The sequence below is a fragment of the Rhinopithecus roxellana genome, chromosome 18 (assembly GCF_007565055.1).
Source record: "Rhinopithecus roxellana isolate Shanxi Qingling chromosome 18, ASM756505v1, whole genome shotgun sequence".
Classification (NCBI taxonomy): Eukaryota; Metazoa; Chordata; class Mammalia; order Primates; family Cercopithecidae; genus Rhinopithecus; species Rhinopithecus roxellana.
Window position 1 is genome coordinate 92,005,260 of NC_044566.1, and position 14,889 is coordinate 92,020,148.

The following is a 14,889-nucleotide window of genomic DNA, read 5'->3' on the forward strand; positions in this document are numbered from 1 at the left end:
GGCACAGTTCTAGGCACTGAGGATATAGCAATGAACAAGATGGAACAGCTCCTGCACTCACAGAGTTTACATTCTAATAGGTGGAGACAAATAATAAAAAGTGAAATAATAATAGTATTAGTAGCAGTATTTCCAGAAGTTAAAACTATAGACAGTAGTTGGGGTTGGGCTGCACCAGCAGAAATGGCCATGAAGGAGGCCTGAGGGGTGCTGTGGGACATCATGTCTGAACAACACAAGGAAGGTTCTGCCAGAGTATTTGAGGGGAGATCTGGAAATAGTTCAAGAAGAGTTGATGAAGGGCACAAAGACCAAGGAGCCAGCATGGGCATCATAAATGAGGGGCCCCGTCAGTGCCCTCACCCCGATTTCATCCCTCTTTTTGGTACCCTCGCCCACCCAGGTTCCAGTCTCGAGGGCTTTCAAGATAGTGTGTGCCCTGCGTGCAGGGGATCTGACCTCACTCTCAGCTCCTCAGGACCCACCTGTCTCTCCATAACTGTCACCCTGCTTTAATGTAATACACACATGAAGAACACACTGCCCTTCACACTGAGATGCCAGTAACTGGCAGGCAATCATGGTCACTAGTGTTCTGCCCAGCACTTTCATTCAAAGATACAGCCAGGGGGGCATGGTGGTTTGTGTTGCGTGGGAGGTAGCAACACATCTTAGGTTCTCAGTGTCAGGATCAGTCCTGACCCAGAAGAGGGCAGAGCTGGGGGCCAAATTCTCTTGTATATAGTTTTTCTAATCCTGAAGAAGACATGAAAAGGAGTTATCTCTTTTTTTTTTTACTTTTTGAGGTGGAGTCTCACTCTGTCCCCAGGCTGGAATGCAGTGGTACGATCTTGGCTAACTGCAACCTCTGCCTCCTGAGTTCGAGTGATTCTCCAGCCTCAGCCTCCCGAGTAGCTGGGACTACAGGCACGCACCACTGCATCTGGGTAATTTTTATATTTTTAGTAGAGAACAGGTTTCACCATGTTGGCCAGGCTGATGTCGAACTCCTGACCTCAGGTGGTCCACCCGCCTCAGCCTCCCAAAGTGCTAAGATTACAGGCATGATCCACCACGAGTTATCTTTTAATGGTAGAAAAACTTGCAATAAACATTGAGACATTCCTAGCATCCAGACTGAGTGAAGAGGAGGATTACATGTCTGTGTCTTGTCCGTTACCTTGTGTGAGTGCATTATGACCCACTCAGTGCGTTCATTGGAGGCGGAGTCAGTGAGACGGCCACGTGAGCATCAGCCTGGTGAGAGCAAGAGCAGCATCCTGGGGGGCTGAGGGGGAGCTTCCCATGCCTCACTCCAAATGCTGCAATGTGGTGACATCCCAGAGAGAGAAATTTATCACTCAGTTTTCCATCCTCTGCTCTTCTTAGTGCACTTAATTCCACCAGGCTCCAAGGAGGTGACCAGCTTTCTTCACATCTGGTGCTAATTATGCCAGCTTTTGAGAAATAGCACCTTTTTTTTTTTTTTTTTTTTTTTTTTTTTTTTTTTTTTTTTTTTTTTTTTTTTGAGAAACCCAGTGCATCACTGAGGCCTGATGATGATTTGCTGCTGCTTGTGCTCTGCCACACAGGGGGTGATCCCCACGTTTCGTGTCAAGTTCCTGCTGCGGCTGCTGCGTGGGAGGCTGGAGGTGGACTTGGACAAGGACAAGCTCCTATTTAAGCACATGTGCTACGAAATGGAGAGGCTCCACAACGGTGGCGACGTCACGTTCCACGACGTCCTGAGGTACAAGTCATGCTTTCGCAGGGCTGAACTGGGGCAGAAACTACAGCCGTCAGCCTTCAAGGCCTCTGTAGCTTGTTTCCAACCCAAAATGCCACATCTGCTGTGGTCGTGAAGCGGGGTCACATGTCCCAGGCGCTAAGTGCCGTTTCTCGCTGTCCTCCAGTGATCATTTCCAAGTAGGTGCCTCGCAGGGGAGGGCTGGGCAGCTGTGCCCTGATGTCCCATAGGGGCCTCTGCCCACTGAGGTGCTCCCTGAGGGGAGAGGTTGAAGGGATCTCGGAGAGCACAGTCCCACCCCTTCCCTATGATGCGGGAACTGCCCGGAAGAGCTGAATGACTTGCTTGTGGTTACAGGGCTCTGGCAAAGCTGGGACTAGCGTGCAGAGCACCTCACTTGCACAGGTCTGATAAGAATTCGCCTGGCCTGCTCTGTGATGGTTGCCCCATTGGCTAAAACACCAGATTTTTCAGACATTTCATGAGCACCCAGACAGGACAGAGAGTCAAACGGAGTTTCTGCCTTTTCTTCTCCCTGGGAGACTTCTGTATTTGTTTCCTTGGGCTACTGTAACTTGGTACCTTAAGCTGAGGGACTTAAACAACAGAAAGGTATGGTCTCGAAGTCCTGGATGCTGGAAGCCCGAGATGGAGGTATTGCAGGGCTGGTTCCTTCTGAGGCCTGTGAGGGAGAATCTGGCCCAGCCTCTCCCCTGGCTGCTGGGGGCATGCTGCCAATGTTGGGCATTCCTTGGCTTGTGGAAGCATCAGCCTGGTCTCCCTTCATCTTCACATGGCATTCTGTTTGTGTATGTGTGTGTGTGTTTGTGTATCTATGTTCAAATTCCTCCTTTTATAAGAACATCTGTCATATTACATTAGGAGTCCATCCTACTCCACTGTGATCTTATTTTAACTTAATTACTAATTACATCTGCAATGTTCTTTTTCCAAATAACATTACATTCTGAGGTACTAGAGGTTAGGGCTCCAACATATCTTTCTTTGGGAGGAAACATTTAACGCACAACAGCTTCTTAAGCAGGAGTCCATGGATAAAACAGAGGCCCATGGACTTGCAAAGGGAAACAATTACATCTTTATTTTCACTAATCAGTCTTTGACATGCGGCATTCTCTTCCACGATGAATGTAGGCAACAAACCACAGTCGCATTAGTAATATCCATGTCTTTGTTACCAGGAGAAATCATAGATATTTTCAGGTTACATAACTGACTGCCTTGGCTGACATCTTAAAATATCATTTATGCTCACCAGTGCTTCTGAGTTATGGTAGTCATTTGAGCTCTGCTAGATGGTATTATTTAATGGAATAATAAAGAAGCACTTATGTTACTATATCACTGCCGTTTTAAAGTAATTTGAGAATTGTATTTTAATATAATTGGTTTCCTTTGTAATACTGTGTATGTCATTCTGTGCATCTAAAGCATTATTTTAAGAAATGTCCCATAAGCTGCACTGCCACAGGGGTCCATGCCACAGAAAAAAATAAGAGCGATTGACTAGCAGTAGCTATATTAATCAGATAGCAGTACCGACCAGTAGTGTGTGGGGTACTGTGTTGTGTCTCAAATTTCAGGAGAACTCAGGTGTACAGAAATATGCTTGTGGCCAGAAGCTGAAAAAAAAAAAAAGATCAGATCAGCACAGGAAGAATCTGGGAAAAGTTCTCACGAGTTATCAATTTCACCTCCCACTATTCAGTTCTTCCACGAACAAGCTAAAAAGCAGAAAAAGATGGGACGGAGAAATGCATATGAATCACAAAGGATGTCATCTCTGTCAGAATGTTTCTGAGTCTTTACTCCTAGTGGCAAATTTTTTTAGGTTGACATGAGGCAGACAGGCATACTGTTGTCATTAATAGTTAATATTCAGCCTCTTTGGAACACACTGGTGTATCTAATAAAAATAGATCCAGGCAAAATCAATGGTGGGGCTGTTTCTCCCCTTCCTATTTATTCCCCTAGCCCAGTATATGATAAAAACAGTGAAGATAAAAGCAATGAAGCTTTGATGAGATTCTTGATGAGTCAGGGAAGAGAGGAAGAGGAAATTCATTTTCTTCCCTCTGTGGTGGGAAGAGATTTAGCAAAGAAGAGAAGTCCAATGTACCAGTGCTCTCAAGAGCCTCCATGCTGTGCTTTGGGCTCTAGGGTGGAAATGAGCTCACAGGTGCACCAGGGTGCCTAGGTCTGAACCATAACCTGGAATCCTGTGGCTACACCTGGGTGTATCACCCTGCCAAGAGGGCCTGTCTTCTCCTGTGGTGGTGGACTGCTCAGTCCAGGCATCCTGGGAGCTGCCTTATTGCCCCATGACCCGTGATGCAAAACATCTGCTGTGTTGGCTTCATCTACCACTGCATGGGCCTGTTGTGTGTCGAGGGTTAAATGGGAGTGGATATTCAACCCTGGGTTTGTTTTGTAGCCTCTAAAATTAATCAAGAAGGCCAGGTGTGGTGGCTCACACCTGTAGTCCCAGCTCTTTGGGAGGCTGAGGCAGGCGGATCATTTGAGGTCAGGAGTGTAAGACCAGTCTGACCAACATGGTGAAACCTTGTCTCTACTAAAAGTACAAAATTAGCTGGGTGTGGTGGCACATACCTATAATCCCAGCTACTTGGGAGGCTGAGGCAGGAGAAATGCTTGAACCCAGGAGGCGGAGGTTGCAGCGATCTGAGATCGCGCCATTGCACTCCAGCCTGGGCAACAAGAGCAAAGCTCCATCTCAAAAAAAAAATTAATTAATAAGGAAGATACAGAAGGATGAATGAGATAAACAGAGAGGGAAATGGAATGCAGTGGGTAGGGAGGTGTGATGCACAGCCGAGCATATTAACCATCACCACGTGGGGTTAAGTGTGAAGAAAGTATGCAGGCACAGTCTCCCTTCTGCAGAGAAAGTTCTGAGTCTTTACCTAGCCTGGATCTTTTGTTTTACAGGCACTTAGATGGCACTTACTGCTATAAGAGCCTCACAGATATTAACTTACTTAGTCATTAAATAAAGGAGTTACTATGACTATCTTTATTTTACAGACGAGGAAAGGGAGACACAGAGAGGTGACAGGACCGGCCCAAGACACACGGGTGGTGAGGGGTGGCATCAAACGCTAGACTCATTAGATGGAGTGATGTCCTCTCTGGATTTTGACATATCTAAGGGTGTAAATCTCAGGTGAATCAGAGCTGCGTTTGCGGGTGTGTTTCCCCCACCAGCATGCTTTCATACCGGTCCGTGGACATCCGGAAGAGCTTGCAGCTGGAGGAACTCCTGGCGAGGGAGCAGCTGGAGTACACCATAGAGGAGGAGGTGGCCAAGCAGACCATCCGCATGTGGCTCAAGAAGTGCCTGAAGCGCATCAGAGCTGTGAGTGAACTAACTGCACACATGCAGGTTGGGTCTCCACCCTGCCCCACCTGGAAGGAGAAGGACAAAAGAAAAGAGCTTCGTGAACATGGAATTAGCTCCTTCTGTGATCGGCCTTCTATCCCTTTAGACTGTGTCCACTACCACCACTTACAGTAGTCAGATCTTGATGCAGACTTTCACTCTGGTCCACAGTCAGCCCTGCCCTCTGTAGCAGAGTCCATTAGGAGTTTCCATGGAATCCCATTTTTATAATATGACATGAAGACTTAAAAAGCAGTTTATTGGCCAGGCGCGGTGGCTCATACCTGTAATCCCAGCACTTTGGGAGGTCAAGGGGGGAGGATACCAACCTGCCGACATGGCGAAATCCCATCTCTACTAAAAATACAAAAATTAACCGGGCATGGCACACATGCCTGTAATCACTACTACTCAGGAGACTGAGGCATGAGAATCACTTGAACCTGGGAGGTAGTAGTTGCAGTGAGCCGAGATCGTGCCACTGCACTCTAGCCTGGGTGACACAGTGAGACTCTGTCTCAAAAAAAAGTTTATTGATATTAAAATATTTATGATGTCCATTTATTAAATTCAACTGTACAAAATTCTAGAATTTTCCACATATTGAATTTGCAAAACTACTTTAAATTGCTGCTAAAAATTTCAACAAACTGTGATAATGTTGTTTATTCTGAAAAGACCACCTCTCAAGATTAATGATGTTTCCTGCTTCCTGAATTATAAGCCTATAAGATTCTCTAACTCATAAATTAATGAATGTATACTGCATTGGCATATACTGTGTTTACAGTGAATGTTTCTATGAGATACCTTTATGAATGCTTTTGGCATGTTTCACAGACGGGTAAAAAAAACCCAAAGCAATCACTAAACATTTATATATAACAGCGATTGTTTCAATCCTCTTCCTCAGAGCGACAACATCAATTGCAGAAACACATATTTCTATTGGAAGAGAAAAGGTTCCCAGAGAAAAGATACAACTCAACCTCCTATAGCAAGGCCAGCTGCCCAGTGATGTCCCGTCACTGCTGGCCACTGTAGCCACTGTAGCTATGTTAGCTCCAGGGATCAATCTGTCCTCCTCTAGCTCTGAGAGGGCACAAGGAGCCCTGGCTTTAGTATGTGCCAAGACAGATTGGTCTCCTGGATTGGCCTGGAAACTTCAGAACCAAGACAAGCACAAAGGTTTTCTCATCCACCCGAGGCACTTTGCCTCTCACAATTTGCAGGAAAGTGGGAAAGGGGTTGGGGTTGTATTGGCTTAATGTGCCTAGAATAAAATAAGGGGAGAAAAAATGGAATAGCTACATTAGTAATTTTAAATAAGATACAAGCTGGGCACAGTGTCTCATGCCTGTAATCCCAGCACATCGGGAGACTGAGGCAGGAGGATCGCTTAAGACCAGAAGTTTGAGACTAGCTTGGGCAACAGAGTGAGACCTCCTCTCTGGGAAAAAAAAATTAATTAATTAGTCAGGCCACAGTCATGCACACTTTTAGTCTCAGCTTCTCAGGAGGCTGAGGCAGGAGCATAGCTTGAGCCTAGGAGTTTAAGGTTACAGTGAGCTATAATAATCACACCACTGAACTCTAGTCTACGGGACATAGTGAGATCCTATCTCAAAAAACAAAGAAACAAAAACAAAAAAACAGAAAACACCACCAACAAAAAGAAAACAAACATAAATAAAACACAAGCATCATTGACCGTCACTATTCCAATTGTTACACAAATGAAAACGGACTGGGAAGTCGATACATACCTCTCTAAGCCCACCTTCGCATCAGCCTGCCTTAATTGAACATTGAAATTAGTTCAGGATCTTTACCTGGAAATTCCTAAGAGGTCACCAGTCATGCAGATCTTAGGAGAGGGGAGAAGAAAATATGATTTGTGTAGCAGGTGGGGCAGGTGGGATGCTGGGCTTATTTTACTAAACAAACAATCATATTTCCATAGAAACAGCAGCAGTCATGCAGTATCATCCACAGCCTGAGAGAGAGTCAGCAGCAAGAGCTGAGCCGGTTTCTGAACCCGCCCAGCATCGAGACCACCCAGCCCAGTGAAGACACGAACGCCAACAGTCAGGACAACAGCATGCAACCCGAGGTATGGGCACGAGGCGTCCTCCATCCGAGGACACTCTGTGGGCTTCTTTCTTTTAATAAAAATAAATAAAATGGGTGCTGGTCACATCATTCAAACAAGGTGACAATATTTCTAATAGGAATATTTTCATTTAAAAAAAAAGACAATGGAAATCCATTGACCCAGATTACATCTGTGTCTTTGCCATCTTGGATGCAGTTGAGGTTATTTAAAAATATTCTGGCCGGGCGCGGTGGCTCAAGCCTGTAATCCCAGCACTTTGGGAGGCCGAGACGGGCGGATCACGAGGTCAGGAGATCGAGACCATCCTGGCTAATACGGTGAAACCCCGTCTCTACTAAAAAATACAAAAAACTAGCCGGGCGAGGTGGCGGGCGCCTGTAGTCCCAGCTACTTGGGAGGCTGAGGCAGGAGAATGGCGTAAAGCTGGGAGGCGGAGCTTGCAGTGAGCTGAGATCCGGCCACTGTACTCCAGCCTGGGCGGCAGAGCGAGACTCCGTCTCAAAAAAAAATAAAAATAAAAATAAATAAAAATAAAAATATTCTGATTCATATGAATGCCAAAAAAAAAAAAAGTTAATGCCCTGAACTTCGTAATTCTGTAGTTTTATTTTTGTCTAAAGAGTTAACATCAGATCGATCTAAGGGCTGCATTTGAATCTGGAAATATTACATGGAGTATGGTTTACATGAAACTCTGCCCTAAATGTTTTCCTCTCCTCACTAAAGTCAGAAATTTGCAGTAGAATCAGTGAAAATGTTTGTCATTGGCTTTCAGCCTCCTTAATCAGACTCATTGAAGATGTATCCTTTCTTGGTTGCGTATCAGAAGAACATATGGAATTCAGGACAGTTGGCTTGAGGAGTTTCTGTTTATCAGGTCACGGCATATTTTCATTTTCAGACTCGATGTATGTGTCTATTTTAAAAAGTACAGGGAGTTATCAGCATCCTGGAGAGTCCTGTGCTGTGAGAAGCAGCTGCCTGGGAGGACCTGCCCCTTTATAAGGCAGCAGTTACAATTTGAGGTTAACAACGTGGAGCTGATCCTGTACTCTGTGCAGAGCCCCAAGAGCACCAGGCTCCGTGATGTGCAGCACTGCAGCCAGGGGCCGGGAGTACCTTTGGAAGGTGCTCCAGGAGGTGTGCTCCAGGAGGCCCACTGGTGCCATAGCCCAGTTTTCAGTAGATTTCATGTTTTGGGCTCCCCAGCCTTTAGAAATTATCTGCCACCGACTGCGGGGATTTCTGTGGAGTTAGTCAACCAGGGGCAAGGTGAGGCATCTACAGTGGCCTTGCCACTGGTCACCCTGAAGATGGTTGGCAATGTCTTGCATGGGGGAGGGGGGCAGGCTGAGGTCAGGAAAGACAGTGAGACAGGGCCAATGAGGCCAGGGAAAGTGCCAATCGTAGAGGCCTCTGTTTTTAGATGAAAAAGCCTAAGAGGTCACACACACACACACACACACACAAACAAAAAAAAAAAAACGAGGGGATATCGAAGAGATGTGAAGACCAAGGCTTTTGTTAGGAAAGGGAGAGGTGACAGGTGAACCCGAGAACAGGTGAAATGTGTGGGAAGTCTTGGCATCTCTCTTTGACTTTAGCTTAGATTGTTACCGGCTCCATCCTCTGCCAGGGCCCAACATACAGCTTTGCCTGAAGAGAACACTTTCCCCGAAGCTCTAAGTGTGGATCTCCAGGCTGGTGAAAGTAGACTGCCCCCGTCCAGCCGGTCCCCACTGCCCCACCTTCCTTCCTGCAGTGTCCCATCCTTGCCCCCTGATTTGCCAGCAAAGATATGAAGGGAAACAATGACATTCTCAGGCATGGAGGGGAATGAGGCAGTGGGGGTTTCCTGGGAAGAGTGGTGTCCCCTTCAGCACGACGTGCAGTGGTGGCTCTTTTGCTTCTGTGACCCTTTATACCCATTTTCACTTTTCCCCATTGTGGACATTCTGAGTCCATGTTATTCTTCCCACTTGTCCTCCTGCCATGTGTTTTCCTTTCTTATAGTAAAAGGAGGCGAGCACAGGGTTAAGAAAGACGGTAACTGCATGCTTCTCCTCCCATGCAGACAAGCAGCCAGCAGCAGCTCCTGAGCCCCACACTGTCGGATCAAGGAGGAAGTCGGCAAGATGCAGCCGATGCAGGGAAACCCCAGAGGAAGTTTGGGCAGTGGCGTCTGCCCTCAGGTAGGTACATCCAGGCATTTCTCCAGCGATCAAGGCATTTTAGAGGTATTTACTGTTTGTGTGTTTTGGGTCTTGCCTTTCAAAATGCAAGTCTGCATCTACAGTTGTTTACAGACAGCAACCTAATGAAAAATGTAGTCTTGTCAAAAACACTGCCACCAAAAATAACTTCTCTAAATATGACTTACATTAGCTCCCATTTTCTGGGTACATTTCAGGCTATTGTGGTTGAGAAGCCAGCACCTATGAAAAAGCCAAGATTCAGAAAGAGGGAGAGATTTCCAAGGGCTTTCTGTGTGCCTCAAGGCATGCTCAAACATGGGCAGAATGTATTTAATTGAAGAGGGAGTGGGCAGATGCAATCATTCAGAAAATGCCACCAAGTTCTCAAAAAAGGGACAGGCCCCCTATTTGTCTCAGAACACTTTGCAGCTGAGCTGGTCACTGGCTTTAGGCAGGCTGCTTTACCTCCGTACAGTAACAAAACAACAAAAAACCTGTGGTCCTCGCTGTATGCCAGTCCCTCTTCTAAGTGCATTACTGTGTTCTCTCATTCAATCCTTTCCTTTAATAAACCCATTATTTTCCACATTTTACTGATTCAGTAAGAGAATTTTCTTCTGTGGGCTTCTTCTGTATAGGGTTTTGGACAGCCAGGACAACCCCATTAAAAGCACTCAGGAATGGAGGGAGAGCAATGCTCGCCATAGCCCAGTGTCCTTGTACATGTTTTTCTCTATAGATAACTAACTTCGTGCTAAAGCAGGAGCTTTATAATGATCTTTCACTGTGCCCCAACATCAGCCCAATCGAAGTTAGATGTGTAGCATATGTGTTCCACAAAGCGGATGCAGCACAGCTTACATTTTGAGGCTAACGATGTTCCGTGGCTCTTCGCTGGGACTACCACCAAGGAAGTATCCCCTTTCATATTCAGGAATTTATTTTTCAGAGATCGGAGAAGATGTAGGTTCCTCCTGATTCAAACACAGCAGAGAATGACAGCATCAAGGCAAAGCAGATGGTGGCACCAGGTCCCAAAAAGCCTTCAATTACAAGCTGACTAGGTTCAATTTTATCCTGGAGGCAATTAGGAGCTAGCAAAGATCTCTGAGCAGTATGTGATTTTTGGAATCTATGCTTTAGGAAGTTGACTTGGCACCAAAGGACGCATTGTCCACAGCAGAACCTGGAGGCAGGTTACAAGCTGGAGGAAGTTACCACTGTGTGAGCATGAGGCAACAAGGGCATGGACTGAGCTGGGGGCCAGATGCTGCAGGGACAGATAGGAGAGGTGACCTGGGGAGAATGCACAGTCCTTGGTATTCATTTAAATGGACAAAAGAAACTATGCTGTCAAAAGTACTTCCATTGGGCCGGGCGCAGTGGTTCACCTCTGTGATCCCAGCACTTTGGGAGGCCGAGGCAGGTGGATCATTTGAGGTCAGGAGTTCAAGACCAGCCTGGCCAATGGGTGAAACCCTGTCTCTACTAAAAATACAAAAATTAGCTGACCAGTAGTGGTGCATACCTGTAATCCCAGCTACTTGGGAGGCTGAGGCAGGAGAATCGCTTGACCCTGGGAGGCAGAGGTTGCGGTGAACCAAGATTGTGCCATTGCACTCCAGTCTGGGTGAGAGAGAGAGAGAACCTATCTCAAAAAAAAAAAAAAAAAAACTTCCACTGGTCCGTGCCTAGGTGGTCCCCACCAAAAACAGTGATCGTGAAATAGACATGCTCTTGGGGTCAGGCTGAGTTTGGGGAGGCAGAGGGGAAGAAAAATAGTATTTTGAGGGGGCAGCAACAATGTCACCAGGTGTCATGCTATGCACTTTCTTAAGTCATCTCATGTAACCTGTTTTAATCCTGACAATAGTGTAATTAGGACATTTTCATTGTCTTCATCTTACAATGAAGGAAACTTGGATTCAGAGAGATGAAGTTGCCCATAGCTGCATATGCACAGGTTACAGAGGCGGGTCCCAGGACCATGACTGTGAGGCCCCAGAACCACACCTTTCCTCCCATGCCCTCACTGCATCCCTCCTCGCCTTTACTGTGGGTCACACTCTCCTTGCTTTTTGTTTCTTTATTGCGTATGCTAACGAATGCACAGGTTTCTATGACACTTAATAGTTCCCAAATTGGAATTTTTAGCCATTTTCTAGTTTTTGTAATTATTTCAAAATGAAAGGGGTGAACGGCACTTTTTTTCCCCCAAGTGGCATCATTAGTTGTCCATGAGCATAATAATTAAAAAAAAAAAATCTATCGTGAACATAAAGAATCAAGTCCTGAAAAGGATGTTTACTTAGTGTCTGTGGATAGAACATGTTAGCCAAAAGTATCACTGATGGGAATATCATGGGTTTTTAGGAACGAGTACAATAGGGTGGAGCACTACCAAGTGGCTCATAGGACTCATTAATTCCACAGCACCAAAACCAATAAGCCATTCAGTGTCCTCAGTCAACTTACGGTTTGGAGGGAGGACAACCATGAAATCTGTCGTGTGCAAAATGAACCCCATGACTGACGCGGCTTCCTGCGGCTCTGAAGTTAAGAAGTGGTGGACCCGGCAGCTGACCGTGGAGAGCGACGAAAGTGGGGATGACCTTCTGGATATTTAGGTGGATGTCAATGTGGATGAATTTCTAGTGGTGAAAACTGTTTTCTAATAATTTCCTTGATTGTCCCGTGAGCAATCTGTAATTGATCTATAGCTGAATTCCAACTTGTCACAAGATTTTTATAAATTGATGTTCATCCTGCCACAGAAAGGCATAAGCTGCATGTATGATAGGTCGCTATCATTGCTCAAAAAAAATTTTGTATAATGACTGTACTGACATTAGAAACGATGCCGCAAGCAAATGTATATCACTCAAAACTGTTATATATTCTGTCTGTGTAAACTAAGGTATATATTCATATGTGCTCTAATGCAGTATTATCACCACCCCCCCAAAAGAGTGCTAAGCCCAAAGTGGCTGATATTTAGGGTACAGGGGTTATAGCTTTAGTTCACATCTTTCCCATTTCTGCTAGAAATATTTCTCTTGAGAGAATTTATATTTATGATTGATCTGAAAAGGTCAGCACTAAACTTATGCTAAAATGATAGTGGTTTTACAAACTACAGCTTCTTCTTTTCCTCGCGTTATGTTTTAAAATATACACAAGACATTTGGTGACCAGAACAAGTTGATTTCTCTCCTCAGTTATGCTAATGAAACTGTTGCCTCCTTCCAAGAAAATTGCGTGTGCAAGCACCAGGCAAAGAAATGGACTCAGGATGCTTACTGGTTTATAGCAAACCTGTAGATAGATCACCTGAGTGCAAAGATGTTAAGTTTCTTAAGAAGCCTTTTAATAACTGAGTTTAGCAAAAAGAATAAAACTGTATAGCTCAATTTATTTTTAAAAAATATTTGCATGTGTGATGTTATTGTTGGTTTCATTTCTTACGCAAGCTATGTCTGTTTTGCCATGAATCAGCTGAGTCATTTCATTCTGGGTTGCTCGTAACACACCATTGCTATGTTACATTTGAAATGACATCTCTCTATGTTACATTTGAAATGACATCTCTGTTACCAGAATCTCATATGGAAATAATGGTGCCCCGCAAAATCTCCCTCTGAACTCACAGGTTAGGGATCACACAACTTAATCATTTTTCTTTCTTTTTTCCTTATATGTCAGTGGCCCGTGTCCTCCGGGAAAATTAGAAAAGCCGAATGATTACAAAGTGCTGTTAGATTTCTTGTGCTGGGTTGGCCAAGTAGAAGTGGACTCAGACCTTTAACTAACTATTTTATTACAGATTGGACATTTGCTGTTCAGATGTTTTGTAGCAGAGGGATTATCTCAGAACCCTCTGACCTCCAGGTTGCTTTATGATCTATTTTTCTCTATTTAACATTCCTCAGCTAGGCAAATGGCACATTCCTTCTGTGTCACAGATGTGTCATGGTGGTGGCAGGCCACAGTTTATATGATTCATTGTAACTATGAGATAAAGAACAACCAGTCCATGTGGCCAAAAGGATTAGATTTGATGTTCACTTGGAGTTTACTTTTTGTACATACAAGATAAAATAAATATTGGATTTGTAAAATAATTTATGCTGAGTTGACCATTTTTAAACCCTGTTCTTGGCGGGGCAGGCACTCGGTAGCAGCACATTGCAAACCCTGGACTGAACATTCAGTCCATAATTAGTTGGCAAAAGCTGTGTCCCTGATATTCATGTCAACTCAGTTCTCTGAGCCAGAATGTTCCTTTTACATTTGTGCTGATAAGGCTGAGTGAATACCCTGTGTCTTCCAAGCCTACAATGAACGGAATAGGCATTTACAGGTCCAGGGCATGGGTCTGTACTAGTGCTGCATAAAAACAAGATGTTTTTGGCTCATTACACTTGAGTAATACAGCTTCATTCTCACGAAACTGCTGAGCCCTTCCTAAAATGTCTGGAATTGATGTTCAGCAGAACATCATTGTTGTTCATTCTGCAGTGAAGCCAGGGGTAGAATACCAATGTATTTAAAGCCATAGCACCCTCTATTTTCAAAGAAGCAAAACAGTCGCACACTTCCTGTGGGACTCCTCGCCACGATTTTCCCGAAACGGAGCACATGCAAGCCATAGAAAGTAAGCGTCACCCCCTTTTAGATTTTACCCCTAGATACACAAACATATGAACAATCCCGTTACACAGATGGGAAAACTTGGGCCACAGTGTTCCCTGGTCCTTAGGGAAGCCAGACACTGATACTAATCCTGTCATCACACCACCCACTGCCTTTAATTAGAGGACGCTGTCGGTTCCAAAGGCACCAGAAAGAGTATGGGGTGGAATACTTGACTCAGAGCCCCTGAAAAAGCAAGCCACACACGTGTGGCCCTTATGACAATTCAAGGGGATTCAAAGGGAACAAGGATGGACAGAAATGGAAGGGCTGATGCTATTCACTCTATTCTTAATGGTGCTTCCAGACCAACATCCATCAGCTGGCTGTGCCTTGGCCAAGCTGATGAGATAAGGGCATGTAGAAGAAAAACCAGCATTATAAAGCCTTACAGGAAAGCAGCTTTAAGCCAGTGGAATGATGTGTTTTGTGTTTGCCTGTTTCTTTGTAGGAAGTGGCATTCTATACATGAGTGGTTTTCAATGTATCGGTAAGCAGAGGAACTGTTTCTCTAAGTCCTTCAACAGATCCCAAAATTTTAACCAGCCAAAAGCCAGGCAGCCCTGGTTGAAGTTGAGGTGAAGATGAAAACACCATTCATATGGTCTCTTCTCACCCACTATTACGGGTCCCCATGATATAAGGTAATTGTTAAATCTGCCATAGAAAGGTGGAGTGGTGATCGGAGGAGGCTTTTGGGGTGGTAGTGCCATTTGAA

At 44.9% G+C, this 14,889-nt stretch overlaps 1 protein-coding gene across 1 annotated transcript in view; it reads left to right on the top strand.

Annotated features, from left to right (window-relative positions):
* NALCN (sodium leak channel, non-selective) overlaps positions 1-12,478 on the top strand; it is a 229,742-nt gene extending 217,264 nt beyond the window's left edge. Inside the window, exons 34-38 of the mRNA XM_030922022.1 lie at positions 1,593-1,750; positions 4,994-5,144; positions 7,132-7,281; positions 9,359-9,476; positions 11,913-12,478. Of these exons, the coding sequence (XP_030777882.1) occupies positions 1,593-1,750; positions 4,994-5,144; positions 7,132-7,281; positions 9,359-9,476; positions 11,913-12,106 (771 nt within the window). The 3' untranslated portion in view covers positions 12,107-12,478. The remainder of the gene's footprint in view (positions 1-1,592; positions 1,751-4,993; positions 5,145-7,131; positions 7,282-9,358; positions 9,477-11,912) is intronic.
* The last annotated feature ends 2,411 nt before the right edge of the window (positions 12,479-14,889 follow it).